At 55.7% G+C, this 16,700-nt stretch overlaps 1 protein-coding gene across 9 annotated transcripts in view; it reads right to left on the reverse strand.

The window, feature by feature from the left end:
• The window catches only part of CRYBG2 (crystallin beta-gamma domain containing 2), a 29,693-nt gene extending 15,457 nt beyond the window's left edge, over positions 1-14,236 (reverse strand). For 2 of the 9 annotated variants that reach the window (XR_015138184.1, XR_015138180.1), the window contains exons 1-4: positions 9,458-10,509; positions 786-3,441; positions 388-435; positions 179-291 (exon numbers count right to left, since the gene is read on the reverse strand). Coding sequence is in view for 7 of the 9 variants with exons in the window: in XM_086329678.1 (XP_086185804.1) it covers positions 179-291; positions 388-435; positions 786-3,441; positions 9,458-10,413 (3,773 nt within the window). In the remaining 2 variants the exon portion in view is untranslated. Of the gene's footprint in view, positions 1-178; positions 292-387; positions 436-785; positions 3,442-7,774; positions 7,796-9,457; positions 10,510-11,857; positions 11,928-13,898 lie in introns of those variants that run through there. The other 7 variants (XM_086329709.1, XM_086329700.1, XM_086329725.1 and 4 more) reach the window with 7 other exon arrangements.
• Positions 14,237-16,700: the final 2,464 nt, after the last annotated feature.

The following is a 16,700-nucleotide window of genomic DNA, read 5'->3' on the forward strand; positions in this document are numbered from 1 at the left end:
TGTGGGCACAGAGACCTAGGGTCATTGAATGGAGTTGGGTGGGGAGGATGTCCCTGCAAGGCAGGGTCTCTGGGTAGTTATGGCGGTGGGGGGGGCTTCTGCCCTCAGTGGGCACTTCTCACTGTCCTCACATCCCCAAGGTTCACACGCCAGAGCCCACCGGGAGCTCCGCACTCACCAGCCTCGGACCACCCGTATGGAGGCCACACGGGCCCAGCCGGAAGCATCATCAGCATCTTCCCAGACCTCCCTGCGGCTGCCTTGGCAGCCAGGCTCTGAGAAGAGGATAATCTGCAAGAAGGCCCAGAGGGGTCCTTAGGGCCCGTCCCCGGAACCTCCGCCTCCTGCTCTCTCACCCATTTGCCCCCCAATCCCAGCGCCCCCTACCTTTCCAGGTCTCGTGTTCAGCTTGCCCTGGGTCTTCAGTGCTGGGCTCTGGAATGGAGAGCCGTGATACGTCTTTATGGGGTTGCCTCCTTATTGCCACTCTCAACCTGCAGCTCCGTGAATCCCATATCCTCCCTGCAGACCTCCACCCCGCAAAGAGCTGGCCCACAGAGAATGCTACACTTGCTCCCAGCCCCTGGGGGCTTCATCACTCTGTCCCCGGACTGCCCCCTTCCCCAGCTTCTGAGATTTTATCAAGCCCTTCGGAATCCGCAGTGCAAACAGCTTGCTGCTTGGATTGGGAGACTGCGTCCCAGGATCCCGGTCCTCACAGGATCCAAACCCTGGCCTAGATGAGGCCAGGCCCTCCTCCGTTGCCCGCCCAAGGCCTCACTCACCCACCCCTCCGGGGGCCGGGCACGTGCCGGCTTTTCTGGAGGTGGCCTTTCACTGTAGAGCAGGGGCAGCTGTCCTGGACCCTTCTTGAGCCCCGGTGCCCTGTGGGGCTGCAGAGCGGATAGTTTTGTGCCCAGTGGTTCCGAGGTGGGGGCCTCCTTCAGGGCAGGCACCAGACCCCCAAAGAGGAGGCTGCCTCCAAGACGGGAAGTGGGCCGGCTGCCTGCCTGCCACTCTGGCCCAGGTTCTGGGTGGGGGCCCTTGGCACCTGCTACATGCTTCTTCATCATCTCCAGAGGAGAGCAAGAGACCTGGGTGGGCCGGGCAGGGGAGGGGTCCCTGGGGGGGCCTAGCCTGGCTCTCTCCTGCCTGCGCTGGAGCTTTTCATCGTCGCTCAGGTAGGGGTTCTCTGGCTCTTCTTCCTCCTCCTCCTGTGCCTTCTCCTCCTTCTTTATTTCCAGGGCGGGCACCTCCTGGGGGCTGGGTCCCAGCACACATGGCCCAGGCTGGTCCTCCTCGATGGCAGGCAGGGTGGCGTACATGGCCAGGTAGGAGGAGCGGGGGGCTCGAGGTAGCCGGTGAGTGCGCAGGATCTCAGGAGGCTCCATGCTCCGCAGGGTATCCAGGAAAATCTCCAGGTCAGCAGTCAGGGCCACCTCCTCCTCCTCCCTCGATGGCTCCAGGAATGTCTTGTCCTTGGTGGCTTCAGGGACAAGCTGGGACTCCTGGCTGGTCTCTGCTCCCATCATCACCGGGGCTGGGGGACCTCCTGGACCAGAGGATACCTTGCCCACTGAGGAGGAGGGGGCGATGAGAGTGGCTGGGGCCTGGACAGCTACTTTCTGGGTGGAAGATGGGACATTAGAAGCATCAGGGTCCTGGACAACTTCTTTTTGGGTGGGAGATGAGACGATGCTTTCTTCAGACCCCTGGACAACCTTTTCCTGTTTGGGGGATGGGACGGCAGGAATTGTCAGGCCTTGAGCAGCCTCTTCCTTGGGGAGGGGAGGGACCGGGCTGCCTGCTGTACTCCAGACGACCTCTTTCTGGCTGATCAGGCTGACTTCTGGGCCCTGGGCAACGTTGGTTGGTTTGGGGCCTGAGGCAGCAGGAGCACTCAAACCCTGCACTACCTCTTTTTGGTTGGGAGATGAGTCAGCAGGAACTCCAGGGCCCTGTACTATCTCTTTCTGGGTAAGGGAGACAACAGGGACTTTTTCAGAGTCCTGAACAACCTTATTCTTTGGGGAGGATGGAGCAGAAAGACCTCCCGGGCTGGTGATGGCCTTCCATCTCATAGAGGATGGAGCAAGAGATTGTCCAGGGACTATCACAACCTCAGTCTTCACCATAGGAAGGACGGTGGCCGCAGGGGGATCTGAAAGCCCTTCTCTTTTGATGGAGGGCAGGGCCTGGGGTCCCCGGGGCTTGAGAGTGAGCTGGGCCCGAGCCTGAGTAGGTGCTTCAGGTTGCTCTGGGGGTTGAACTAGGTCCAGGGAGAGGGTTCGGGTCTGGAGTCTGGGAGAGGAAGGTACTGGGGTGTGGCCCTGAGAGGTCTGGAGAGGGGACTGGGTGGGGCTGGCGGGTCTCTGCACCCTTGGGACCTCATGGACCCCGGCACCCAGGGTTCTGTCCTGTTCCTGGTCTGGGTGGGCTGCAGGGACCTCCTGGCTCGGAGTGGGGTGAGCTTCCTCCAGGAAGCCCGCAGGGCCCGGGGCAGATCTGTCCTTCGGCTCTGCTGTCCTCGTCTCAGGCAGCTGCCTCAGGGCTGACCCTTCTGTGCTGCCCAGATCTGGACTCCTTGGCACAGCAGCCAGGGGCCTGGGAAGCCGGCTGGTGGGGGCGGTCCGCTCAGTGGGCACAAGGCTACTTAGCAGCTCCAGGGCCTGACTGCGACTGGGGGAGCCCTCGGCCCGCGGGTTCACCACCACTGCCCGCACCGCGCGGGCAGCATTGCGGCCCCTTGGCAGGGCCTCGCCCACGAGCGCGGGCCCCACGGAGTTGATCACGGTGCTGTTCACCCGGCGGTCCACGTGCCCTCCCACCATCACGGTGGTCCGCACAGTGCGTGTCACCCTCCGCTCCTCCAGGCTCCTGGAGCTCCCGCTGGTGAAACTCACACCCGGGTGGGGGCTTGGCTCCCGGGGCCCGTGCGCTGGCACCGACAACTCAGTCCTGGCCATGACTCCCGCGCTGGGCGGCTCGGTCCTGGGGGGCTGGGGGCTGCCGTCACCCTGCTCCGCAGCCTCCTTCAGTCTTCCCACTGGCCTTTTCTCCTTGAGGGGTAATGTGTACTTCTTGGAAAAGATGGGCCCGTGGCTCTGGAAGCTCTTGGAGCCAGCCCCGTCCCGGGGGCCCTGGTGGTTCACGGTCTCTTCCTCCCGGACAGCAAAGCCATTGACTTCCTCTCGACGATGGCTGGACTCAGACGTCTCCTCGGACGGGGCTTCCGACTGGGTCCCTGACACCAGGGACACCTTGTGGAAACGGTGTTTGACCTCGTCCTGGGCAGGGGGCCGCTGCCGCCATGTCAGCGTGGTGCTCACCACTCGGGCCTTGGCCTCAGCCGGAGGCCCGCTGGCCTCCTCCATGTTGGGCCCCGGCAAGGCGTCCTGAGGTGTCCTTGGCTCGCTGTGGTCCAGCTCACTGCAGAGGGTGCTGGAAAGAAAAAAGATGGCGTCAGGGGAGTGGTCAGGGTGGCTCCCTGCAGTGTAGAATAACTATCTCTGCAGAGGTCAGGCTGAGTAACCTCAGGTCGGTCATTTGAATTTCAGGGCCTTTGTTTCTTCATCAGTAAAACGGGCACGATGCCCTCAGAGCTCCCACCCCTCTCCCTACTTTCAGGCGTTCTCCTATGCCACAGCCCTTCAAGGGGTGAAGCTGAGGCCTAAGCCTAGAAGGAGAGAGAGGAAGAAAAGAGACAGGCATATGGATCGGACTCACTGGTCTGTGGACAGGGCTGTGACTGCCCAAGGAGCCCTGGGGCTAGTCCTCTAGGAGCTAAAAACTAGAAAACCGGAAAGCTGAAAACTAGACAAGCAATGTTCTGACCCTGTTTCCAATCGTGATGAAGGAAGGTGAGGAAAGACAGCTTTGGCCTCAAGCAAAGCTGGGTTCCCCCTATCACTGTCACTCATCAGCAAGATGACCTTGAGCAGCCACTTTTCCCCAGCAAGTTTCAGGGCCCCTGGCCAGAAAACTGGAATAACAAGAGTATGCACTTCACAGGGTTATTGTCAGAATCCAGTATGAGAGAAAGAATAAAAACTCACTTTATAAACTAAAATGCTGGCTCCTAAGTTTCCCCATAAAGAATAAATTATTCACTATGGCAAACAGTATGGAGTTTTCTTAAAAAACTAAAAAGTGAGGTACCATATCATCCAGCAATCCCACTCTTGGATAGATACCCAGAAAAGATGCAAACTCTAATTCAAAAAGATACATACACTTAAATGTTCATAGCAGCATTCTTTATAATAGTCGAGACATGGAAGCAACTAAAGTGTCCATCAATAGATGACTGGTCTAAGAAAATGTGGTGTATAAACACAGTGGACTATTATTCAGCCATAAAAAAGAATGAGATATTGCCATTTGCAAAAATAGGGATGGACCTAGGGAGTACCATGGGGTCGCGAAGGGTCGGACACGACTGAGCGACTTCACTTTCCCTTTTCACTTTCATGCACTGGAGAAGGAAATGGCAACCCACTCCAGTGTTCTTGCCTGGAGAATCCCAGGGATGGGGGAGCCTGGTGGGCTGCCATCTCCGGGGTCGCACAGAGTCGGACACGACTGAAGCGACTTAGCAGCAGCAGCAGCATACTTAGTGAAGTAAATCAGAGAAAGACAAACATAATATGATATCACTTACATGTAGAAACTAAACAATGATACAAATGAATCTATGCATGGGAATTCCCTAGTGGTCCAGCGGTTAGGACTTGGCGCTCGCGCTGCGGAGGGTGCAGGTTCAATCCCCGGTCAGAACTAAGATCCCGCAAGCCACACAACACAGCCCCAAAAAATCTATGGGCAAAATAGAAACAGCCTCCCAGACACTGAAAACAAGCTTGTGGTTACCACAGGGGAGGGGGAGGCATAAACTAGGAGTATGAGATTAGCAGATACAAACCACTGTTTATAAAACAGATAAGCAGCAAGGATCTACTAGATTGCACAGGGATCTATATTCAATATCTTGTAATAACCTATAATGGAAGATAATACATAGTTGATCACTTTGCTATATATTAGTACTTGACACTAACACAACATCGTAAATCAAGTATACTTCAACTTTTTAAGACAGAATAAATTATTTATAAATTATGAACACACATTCCCCTTCTGCAGATGTGGGCGGGGGAAAAGACTCAGAGAGGTTAGGAAATTTGCCCAGAGTCACACAGTAGCAGAGACAAGGGTTGAATCTAACCCTAAGTGGTGAACCACCACATCAAACTCCCTAATGTATCTGGTAAACTAAGACTCTGTGTTTTGGGGGGTTTACTTTTAAAGGAGGCACAGCAGTCCTGGAGGGGGCCAGGCAGTCCCCACTCTGACTTCCAGGCTACTCTAGTAGGGCAATCCTATTCTCAGGCCTCAAGAATGCAAGAGATCAGCCTCAGTACCGGCGTGTCTCCAGCTCCCCCTCTGTGTGAGGCAGCCCCCAGACCATCACAGGGGCCCTTAAGGCCGGAAATGGACCCATGCCCCCAACTGCCCTCCCCCTTTCTCCAGTTCCCTCCCTCCTGAGAGGCTGATGGAACCCGGAACTTTGACCCTGTCTTGTGGCCCCAGAAGTGACTCAGGTTTTATGAGGGACAGAGCTGAATGGGGCTGAGGCCCAGGGAAGCCTGACCTGACTCGGGGACCACTGGTGCCTGTGACAGCATGTGGCCTGGTCCAGGATGGGCTCTGAGTGGCCCCAGGAAAGTCTTGTGTATGAGGGAGGGGAGGGGCTGGGAGGGATGCCCAATTCTTTCCCCAGGCCAGAATTCGTGACAGCCACACTCAGACACCTGAGGGTCTGGACTGTAGCCCTTCCCTAAGGCCCACCCCTCTCCTCTGTCTTCACTAAGGAGCTGTTTTTCTTCCAACAGAATCTCTGTCCTCCTGGCTGGTACTAATGATAACAACTACCATTCGCTGAGATTCACCGTCCGTGATGGCACTGACAGGAGCGGGCAAAGACTGGGTTCTAAGTCATGTATTCATTCCTTCACTCATTCATTCACTGTTCATCGTGTTAGGTGATGTGCTAGGTTCTGGTTGCATGCGTGCGTGCTCAGTCATTTCAGTCGTGTTCCACTCTTTGTGGGACCCTGTGGACTGCAGCCCACCAGGCTCCTCTGTCTATGGAATTATCCGGGCAAGAGTACTGGAGTGAGTTGCCGTTTCCTCCTCCAGGGGATCTTTCTGACCCAGGGATGAAACCCGCGCCTCTGCATCTCCTGAATTGCAGGTGGATTCTTTACCGTTGAGCCCCTGGGGAAGCCCCAGGTTCTGGTTAGATTCATCCAAAGCCAATTTCTCTTGAAAGTGGTATTCCGGGAGTTCAGGGGTCAAAGAATTAGACATAAAAACAGGAACCACATTCAGAAGGCCTCCATAGGCTTTGGCAAAGCCACAGGAGAGCCTCAGAGGAGGAAGCCTTTGGTAATCATATCAGATATATCTGTGACCTCCCAATAATCAGAACTCTATGCCTCTCTGAACCCAGCCCCCAGACAACACCCCTGATAGTCATTCTACAAGCATGTGGTCATTTGTTTCTGCCTGCATACCTCTAGGCACAGGGAGGTTGCAATTTAACAGCTGACCTGTCCCATCCCTGAATAGTCATGATGGCTAGAATGTTCTTCACACTATGCAGAAATCTGCCTGCCTATAGATCCCCTGACCCTGTTTTGTCCTTCCTCTGAAGACACACCTCAAAACCCCAGGAGGCCTCTCCTAGGCCAGCAGAAATGCCCATTTCCGGAGCCCTCTCTTCCTCAAGGCCCTGGACCAGCCGGGTCACCTGTGACTTCCAGATCAGCTGTGTGGGGCTGGGAAAGGGAGGGGCTGCAGGGGGTGGGGGGAGTGTGGGAAAGAACCTTGTCTAACTCAACAAGGCCTGCATTCTCCCCACTTACCTGTGAGTCACCCCCAAACTAGGCCAAACCAGCCCACAGGCCCACAAGCACATGCTGCGTCACACACAGGCACACACCAACACACAGGGCACAGAATCACACAGGCACACACACACACAGACACTTACCCCCGGCATGCACAGTCAGAACCACAGAGTCAGACACAGGTCCGCAGGGACACAGCAGACACACAGGTCACACAGACGCAGGAACCCACAGGCACAACGACACGTGCACACACATTCACGGCACACACACACTTAGTCAGGTCACAGTCTCCAGCCCTTCTCCCCTTGAAATCAACCCTCACTGGGACAGACACGCACACCCGGATACACACACGTCTTACATATTCGGCCCCGATGGCGTCGTGCCTCCCCCCCCCATATTTGCCAGTCCTGGCCCAGGGAACCCTGCCCCAGAAAGGGAGCACAGAGAAGAAATGACACCCCTGGAGCTCCACTTCCTTCCCCTCTGAGCCCTTGCCTCCTTCGAATCTGTCATTATCCACCCGTGCCCAGAATAGTCAGGGAGTGGCAGACGGAGTCCCCCAGCCAAACCTGCTGCTCCTTCCTTTCCCCTCGCCAAGGCCTGCCTCCTTCACCCACCCTCTCTCTCTCTGTCCCCTTCTCCCACCCCCAACCCTTCAGGGTCTGCTTTAGACCCTGCATTAGCTCATCTGTTTTGAACTGACTCTTCTAGGATCATTGTAAGCTTTCTCAAGGTAGAGTTCTGCCTACCATGATGGAAAATTGATGTTGGTTAAAAAGAAAGAAATAGTTGTTCAGTGAAGAGAAAAGAAAAAAAAAAATAGGAGGAGGGTGCATAATCAGGGATTCTTATTCAACCTTCCCCACTGAGCAGGTCTCTGAGCCAGCCTGGGTCGCACACGTCCCTCTTCTTTGTCACAGGATCATTATCCTGACTCCAGACCAGAGGCTTGGGCATCCTTGGTGTTGCCTCCGCTGCCACAGTGCTTCCAAATCTGGGTCCCCGCACAGACGGTAGTAGACTTCATCCCCACGTGGTCACAAAGAAATCACAGGTCACAGAAAGCTCTGTACAGCAACCACGCTCAGCACCTCCCCGCCCCCCGTCATCTGCACAGGGCCCCTGAGGCCTCCGTGAGAGGCAGGAGAGAGAGGTGCTTGGAACACAGATCCAGGTGTGCATGCTCAGTTGCTTCAGTCGTGTCTGTCTCTTTATAACCCCATAGACTGTAGCCCACCAGTCTCTGCTGTCCATGGGATTTCCCAGGCAAGAACCCTAGAGTGGTTGCCATTCCCTTCTCCAGGGGATCTTCCCAACCCAAGGATCGAACCCAAGTCTCCTGCATTGCAGGCGGAGTTTTTTAACCACTAGCCACTGGGGAAGCCCTAGAACACAGGTTCTTGCCCCTTCACTTTCTGGTTGACTTAGAGCAGGTGATGAAACCTGTCTGAACCTTAGTTTCCCGTCTGTCACTGGGGTGAGAGGGTGGAGAACAGGATTAGTCCTACTTCATGGGGCTGCTGTGAGGATTAAATAGAATTACGCTCAGAAAAGGAGCCATAGGTGACAACCACCACCATCATTAGTAGGAGCTTCTCAGAACGCTGTCTGAGGCCTGGTCTGCCCTTCCAAGTGGTTTTAGAGAGGTCTCAAGTTCACCCTGTTGTCAGTGAGTTTTACAGGACCCATCCTCCTTTCTCTGAGCCCACTAGGCAGATTCAGGAGAGTCATTTCAACACAAATTAAAAACTGAGGCTTGAAAAAAAAAAGAAAAACCAAGGCTTAGCAATGTTATGTGGCAGCCTGGATGGGAGGGGAGTCTGGGGAGAATGGATACATGTATATGTATGGCTGAGTCCCTTTGCTGTCCACCTGAAATTATTACAACGTTGTTAATTGGCTATACTGTGATACAAAATAAAAAGGTTAAAAAAAAAACCCAGGGCTTGGGAACCTCAGCGCCTGCTCACCAACACAGGGCCAGGTGGGGTAATTATTGCTGCGACTGAAGCGTTATTAATAAGCATCCGGGCTGTTTTGGTTGCCCCACTCTCTAGAGTTCAAAGTATCTTCCTGTAACCTCCTCCTCCTCCTTCATCTCCAGTGACCAAATCAACTTGACGACTCAAGGCCCAGAGAAGTTAAGCAACTCACCCCAGGACATCCAGCACCGCCTGAGAGTTCTCGTCTCAGGCTGAGAAAGTGGTCTCCAGAACAGAACGAGGGGCTGGGGAAGGTGTTGCTGAGGATAAGGTGACCCTCCCCATCCTCTCTGCGACAGGATATCCCCCTCCCCAGGTGGATGGAGGAGGAGAGCAGAACTGGGTCCCCAGAGGTAGCCTGCGGGCATGCACGAGGTTGGGGGGCAAGCAACAGAGGGCAGAGATGGGAAAGGGAAGGGATGGCAGAGTCAGCCTATGCCCGGGAGAACCGAATGAATGGTTTAGAGAAGTCCGGAGAGAGATAGAGACCCAGGAAGGGGCAGCCAGGTCAGTTTCCTCCTCCCCTACCGCCCCACGTGGGGGGTGAAATCTACGTACCGTCTGTGCGGGGACCCAGGCGTCCGGCCGGCCCGGAGCTCCTGCTGCTGGGCCGTGCTCCCCTGATGTGGTGGGGCTCGGAGCTGGGGTTCCTGAGGCGGGTCAGCTAGGCACCCTGTGATGGGGCGGGGCCCCTGAGGAGGCTCCTGCCAGCCCCTGGATTCCTCAGGGCCGCAGGGGTGGGGAGCTGGTTGGGCCGGTTTGGGCTCTTCAGTCTCCTCCCCAGGTGCTTGCTCACGCCCCTGCAGGCTGACAGTGATGCGGTAGTAGCGGGTCCTCCTGGCAGAGGGACGCTCACGTAGGGTCTGGGCTGGCTCTGGCAGGGTTGGCTCTGGCAGGGCTGGCCCTGAGGTGGTAGGCTCGCCCTTTGCCCCCTCTGCCCTGGGGCAGGACGCTGGGTGGGGCAGCACGTCTTCCAGGTTGCTGGGTGCCTTGGGCCACAGAGGAAACCCCCGGGCTGAGTGTGGGGGTTGCTGGCAGGTGTGGCCCGGAGGTTCTTGTTCCAAACATCCAGGCGCCGGCGGTGGGCCTGAGGGACCCCTGGCTCCAGCAGGCTCTCCTGAGGTCACCGCTGGTGCCAGGCTCTCCGGCCCCATGGAGGCATGGTTGGCCAGGTCAGAGGCACTGCCTACAGCAGGCCTATGGAGGCGCCCCAGAGGCTCCACCGGCCCCCCTGAGCTGTGTCGTCGCTTCCAAAGCCAGGAGCCAAGGCTCCCTGCCCGAAGGTCCAACTCTGAGCGGCTCTGGGCTTGGGCCTGAGGGAAAGCAGAAGCAGAGACCCAGTGACAGGCTCTCTGGCCTGCCCCCTGGGTACCCTGCGACAGCCCTGGCTGCCCTCCTTGGCACAGGAGAAGCTGAACAGAGCTCTGACACCAAGCGGAGCTGCCCTCCGGAGAGGCTGCCAGGGCCACAAGAGCTGGACAAAGAGGAAGAACTCGGGGAAGTTCCTTCGGCATTTATCGCACCCCTTCCCACTCTACATACGAGGAAAGGGAGGCTGAGAGATACGCCGACATGACCAAAGTCGCACAGTGAGGGTTCCTGACTCTCAGGCCGACTGCTGGTTTCCCAGGAGTCCACTGGCTTCTCGCCTTTGCTACCAGCTGCCCTGGGGATTAGGGCCTGTGTGGGCATGCCTGCCACAACGCCCCTGGCTTCTGCCCACTCCAGGCTTCCAGAGCCTGCAGCCGCCTCTACAATACCCTCCCAGGCTGAGTGTTCCAAACACACCTGAAGGAGGTATCGGGTGTAGAGATGTTCTTGGGACAAGAGGAAGCCAGGGAAGAGGGTTCCCCTAAAAGTGGGACAACCCTGACTTCTGTCTGCTGTCTTCCCCTGGGGCCCAGCCTAGCTGTGGGGGTGAAGGGAGAGGGTTCAGGACCACAGACCCAAATAGACACTGCCCCCCAAATGCCAGTCTTCAGGGATGGATTTGTGTCCTTGGCAACAGAGGAGCCAAATCTGGGGTCAAATTTCTCCTTAGCAGGGGCCCTTAGTCCCAAATACCTTATTTTACGCATCTGTGAAATAGATGCAGCCTCTCACTCCCCAGGGGCTGAAAATCTCAAGAAACAGGAAGGTTGGATGATTATTCTGGGAGTCTGGAGCAAGGCAACCTGGGCTTGATTCTCAGCACTGTTACTTTCTAGTTGCAATACCTTTTGCATGTTAGTTTCCCCATGTGTTAAATGGGCATGATAATAATAGTATCTGCTTCCTGGGAGTGCTGAGAATATTGTATAAGATAATCCATGCAGGGTACCCAGCAGTACTCAGTTAAATGCTAGTAATCACTGATGATGTTCAGGATCACAGAAAGACACATGGCTGCTTGAGCCATCTCTAGAGGAAGCCCTCTGCTCCTCCAGGGGATGGAGGGTGGGGAACCTTCTCTCTGTGCAATCCATGGCTCAGGTCCCCGCTGAGGATGGGGGAACTGTGGCCAGAAGGTTAAGTCACTGGCCCAGTGTCACCCTTGGGGGCCATGCCAGGAAGTGGGGAAAGGGAGTCAAAGATGGAGAAGGTCAAGTTAAAGGAAGGAGTGTGGAAAATGGGGTCCTGAGAACAGGTACTGCCCCTACATGCCTCCTCCAGGGGCCCAGACATTAGGAAGCTGTTTCCTAAGCATCTGGGCCCCATGCTGGATGTCCTACATCTGATACCTTATTACTCACAACAGTCCTAAGAGGCATGATTGTCCCCATTTTCCGGATGGGGAAGCTGAGGTTCAGAAGTGAGGAGAGATATGCCCAGGGTCACACAGTGAATCCCTGGCAGAGAAGGGAGGAGAGAACTGCAGTTGCCTAACCTGTAAGTCAGGGTTCTCAGGGCCGGCCCAGCCCCTCCCAAGAGCTTCTGCTCCCCTCCCCTCCCCTCCCCAACCCTAGGATTCTCTCCTACCTTGAGGCTGACTTTGCTGGTGCTGCCCTGGCCCTGGGCCAGGTCAGGGCAGCTCTGGCCACCCCAGGGCCTGGGAAGGAAGCACAGGGGAGGGAGTGAAGTAGGCTCCTCATCTCCTGCCCCATACTGGACCTGATGGCCCTCGTCTCTAAGGGCCCCCACAGGCAAGATGAGCACCTGAAGTCTTGGGGGGCAGGGGAGGTCTATGCACAGCCTCCTCTCTGCCCCCTCCCCCACTTGTCCACGCCAGCCCCAGAGAAAGAGAGGCAGGGCTGGGCCTGGAACAAAATGGGGACTAGGCCTATATCAGGACCAGAATACAGAAAAAGGACAGCACCCTAATAATTCAAAAGCTTGCCATTTGCTGAGGCCCACCCTATGCCAGGTTTAGCACCAGGCATTACACCTCCATAGTCCCCTTTAAGCCTCACAAGAATCCTAAAGTGTAGATGGCAGTGTCCTCAGTTTTCAGATAAGGAAACTGAGGTCCAGATGGTAAAGTCACACAGCTGGTGGAATTAAGACTCTAGGATGGTCTCACTCCAAAGCGTGGCTGGATATCACCCCTCTAACAGGGGCAAGAAGAGGAAGGGCCTTGGCTGCCAGCTCCGTGCACTCTGCCCCCTACTCCAGGCAATCAGCAAGGGCCAGGGTCCTGTCCCTCCGTGCCAGAGTCCCATTCCCACGGCCAGTGAGAACCAAGTCCAAGTACACACATGGGAAGTATCATCAGGCTGGCCCCAGGAGCATGCGTAGTTCCTACCCGGCCCTCCCTGTCCCTGACTCACCTGCAACCCTGCCTCCTCTCAGGTGGAGAAAGAAAGGGAGGAACAGTGCCATCTGGGCCTACAGGGCAGGTTCCTGCCAGACGGGGTAAAGGAAGGGGGGTGTGTCTCCCAGGCCGGGCGCTGGCAGGGTGTGGGCACCCCCGGGCACCCAAGCTTTCAGGTTTAGGGTGGCTCGACCCTCCCCTCCCTGCTCTCTTCCGTGTGAGAGAGCAGCACAAACCCCTCCCCTCACCCTGGGCTCAACCATGCCTCCACTCCTCCCAGGGCAGGCCGGAGACAGCTATGTCATAAGATCAGAACTGCACAGACACTTGGTGCCTGTGATCACTCCTGACATTCTTTGCAGACATTGGGCCTGTGAGCTCCTGGGATCCTCTACTCTATCCCGCTCTCGGCCACTCAGCCTGGCAATCCATACAGCCTTTTCCCTGCCTCTTAGACATCAGCTACCAGTGAACTGGCTAAGAGAGGTGTAGCAATTTGTTCAAGGTCACGTGGCCAGTGGCCTCTCAGGTTAGGACAGAACTCTGGCCCCCTTGCTTGAGTTCTGAAATCTCTCAAGGCAACAGAGAAGCCCAGGGCTTCAGGCTGTGGGCCCCAGGCTGTGGGCCCCGGAGTCAGACTGCAAGAAGTCTGTGTCCCAGCCCCACCAGTTCCAAGCTGTGTGACTGGAGAGGTGACTTCACATCTCTGAACCTCCATTTCCGTATCTGACTCACACAAAATACCTGCCTGGTACAGCTGCTGGGAGGATTAAATGAGATAATCCAGGAAAAGCATCAAGCAAGTGGCAAATAAGTTTATTGTTAATACAATCTAGGATGATGGGGGAAAGCCTCTTCATGTCATGAAAGGGCAAATGCAGTGCAGTCTAAGCCAACTCAGGAGCTTGTCATACTCATGACAGAGTGACATGAAGATAGGAGCTAAACTGGCCTGTGATGAGAGAATCAAAGTCCACAGGGGCAGGAGGTGCCACCGTATTTGCCTTTCAATTATCTTCAGAGAGGAAATCAGGAGTTCCCTGGCCACCCGCCAGACTTAGGAAACTGCGAAATTGTTGTAAAGGTTTTAAAAAGTACAGGGACTTTATAAAGTCCACATACCCCAAATCGTAGTACACCCGTTGGTATATTTTAATGCTCCCAGTCACTCAGACAGGCTTACTTGAACATCCACTGCACACTCCAAGACACACATCCACACCCTCGGGCCCAGGGGCGCCCTGTGTGCCCCTGCTCCAAACCCCTCACCTATCCCGGGATCTGGCCTCCTCCGGGGTCCGCTTCCCCTTGCGCTCCCTCCGGACCCCCAGCCCGGCCAGGCGGCGAGCCAGGCGGGCCCCTAGGCCCCCGCGCCGCTCGGCCATGGCGAAGGCAAGGTCCCGGGCACTGACTGCTCCAGGGCCGCGGGGGCCACCCGGATCCCGCTCATTTGCAGAGATACGCCTCCTCCGGCCCGCCTCCCTTGAGTAAACAGCGCCCGGCCCGAAGTCCGTGTGGGCGGGGGAGTGGGACCGATCCACATACTGCCCAAGACCCAGGGCTAGGGGGTGCGCTCTGCAGGGGTGCTCTCCACCCCGGCCTTCCCCTCTCCCCCAGACCTTCCTTCCCCGCACCCCTGCCCCGCTCCCGGGGACGCCGCTGCTGGCCCTGGGCGCGATACGTCTTTAGACCTCCGGAAGCGCCAGGGGACCCACTGGTCAAGGTGCTGGAAGATGTCAAGCTGGGCCTGCACAAGGTGGGCGGGAAAACAGGACTGGGAGGGTAGACCGAGCCCAGGGTCTTTCCCGCGCGCCCCCCCGCGGAGGAGGGGCTAGAATGCAAGGGCGGAGCCAGGGGCGGGAATAGGCGTGGTCTTGGGGGTTGCCTAGCTGAGTGGTTGGCTTGCTGGGCGGGGCCAAACGCTTGATCGAGTGGGTTGGGAACCTAGACCGTGATTATTGGTGGGTACCGACGCCAACCCTGCCCTCACCCTGCTGATGAGAGTGCCCAATGAGAGTACGCTGTCTCTCTGGGTCCTGGAGACCCTAGCGCACAGCGAAAATCTCGTCCAGTACCCTGGTGGGGAAGCCAATCTGAAATCCACAGGTATGCCCCCTGCTGGAAGTTGGCCGGCTATTAATATTATGACCGTAGACTGCCAGGCTCCTCTGTCCATGGAGTTTTCCAGGCAAGAATACTGGAGTGATTTGCCATTCCCTTCTCCAGGGGATCTTCGAACCTGGGTTTCCCACATTGCAGGCAGATTCTTTACCATCTGAGGCACCAGGGAAGCCCAATAATAATTATTTAATAATTAAAAAACTGGCTTAGAACTTAATATTCAAAAAACTAATATCATGGCATCCATGATCTTCATGGCATGATTTCGTGGCAAACAGAAGGGGGAAAAAATGGAAGCAGTGACAGATTTTCTTTTCTTGGGCTCCAAAATCACTGTTGGGCTTCCCAGATGGCACTAGCGGTAAAGCACCCACCTGTCAATGCAGGAGAAATAAGATCCTTGGGTTGGGAAGATCCCCTGGAGGAGGAAATGGGGACCCATTCCAGTATTCTTGCCTGGAGAATCCCATGGACAGAGGAGCCTGGCGGGCTACAGTCCATAAGGTCACAAAGAGTCGGACACGACTGAAGAGACTTAGCACGCACGCAAAATCGCTGCTGATGGTGACTGCAGTCATGAAATTAAAAGATGCTAGCTCCTTGGAAGGAAAGCTATGACAAACCTAGAAAGTGTATTAAAAAGCAGACACATTACTTTGCCAATAAAGGTCTGTATAATCAAAGCTATGGTTTTTCCAGTAGTCATGTAGGATGTGAGAGTTAGACCATAAAGCAGGCTGAGCACCAAAGAATTGACGCTTTTGAATTATAATGCTGGAGAAGACTCTTGAGAGTCCCTTGGACTGGAAAATCAAGTCAGTCAATCCTATAGGAAATTAACCCTGAATATTCACTGGAAGGACTGATGCTGAAGCTGAAACTCCAATACTTTGATCACATGATGTAAAGAGCTGACTCATTGGGGGAAAAACCCCTAATGCTGGGAAAGACAGAGGGCAAGAGGAGAAGGGGATGACAAAGGATGAGATGGTTAGATAGCTTCACTGACTTAATGGACATGAACTTGAGCAAACTCCAGGAGATAGTGAAGGATAGAGAAGCTTGGTGTGCTGCAGGCCATGGGGTTGCAAAGTCAGACATGACTTAGCGACTGAACAACAACAAATTATTACTTAATAATAGCTACTGTTGTGATTATAACCTGGACTTCCTATACCCCCAAAGGGCAGTACCCTTTCCCATCTAATGCTATTGCTCTCTCTGGGAGAGGGCACACTTTGCACACTTAAGGGGGTCCTCTGGGACTCCAGGGAGAAAGACCATCAGGAGGGCCCTAGTTCCCAGGCTCTCTCTGCCAGTTCTTCCCTACCTGTAGTCCTTGTAGGGCCTCTACCCCTTCCCCAAGCTTGGTACCCCCTTCGCTCTTTGTCCTCTGGGATAACTGGTCCTTGACAGACAGGGGGACATCTTGCTTCTGGGTCATGAGTGGACCCTGACATCCCTGTGTTCCTGCCTGTCCCACAGGAGGCTCAGATCCTGGCATGTACAGAGGGAGATGACCATGTCCCAGCTGACCATGGCAGGGAGTACCAGCTGAGGGGGCACAGTGGCCTCTAGGAACTGGGAGACAAGGAGGTTGCAGGAAGCAGCAGACAGATATCTGGGCCGGTGCTGGTTCAGAAAAGAGTGCCCTGTGCCTGGCACCACAGCACCACAGTCTGCACCCTGCAGAGACCTGGAAGGCTGGACTGTCCATCAGCTAGCTGAGATAGAGGGCCTGGTCCCAGATAGGTCCCAAACAGAGGGTGGAACTCAAATCCAGCCAGAGGTAGATGGCTGCAGGCACCCCCCAACACACACACACACACACGGTGGGCAGCATAGTCTCTTCCTGGCTGTGTCCCATGACCTGCCAGGTGGAGTGGGACGTGAAGTCTGGCAAATACACTCTGACCTCCCCCTGCACTACTGAAGCTCAGGAGGCCTCAA

Source organism: Bos grunniens, chromosome 2 (assembly GCF_055505025.1).
Source record: "Bos grunniens cultivar Pamir isolate PY7600 chromosome 2, Bosgru_T2T1.0, whole genome shotgun sequence".
Classification (NCBI taxonomy): domain Eukaryota; kingdom Metazoa; phylum Chordata; class Mammalia; order Artiodactyla; family Bovidae; genus Bos; species Bos grunniens.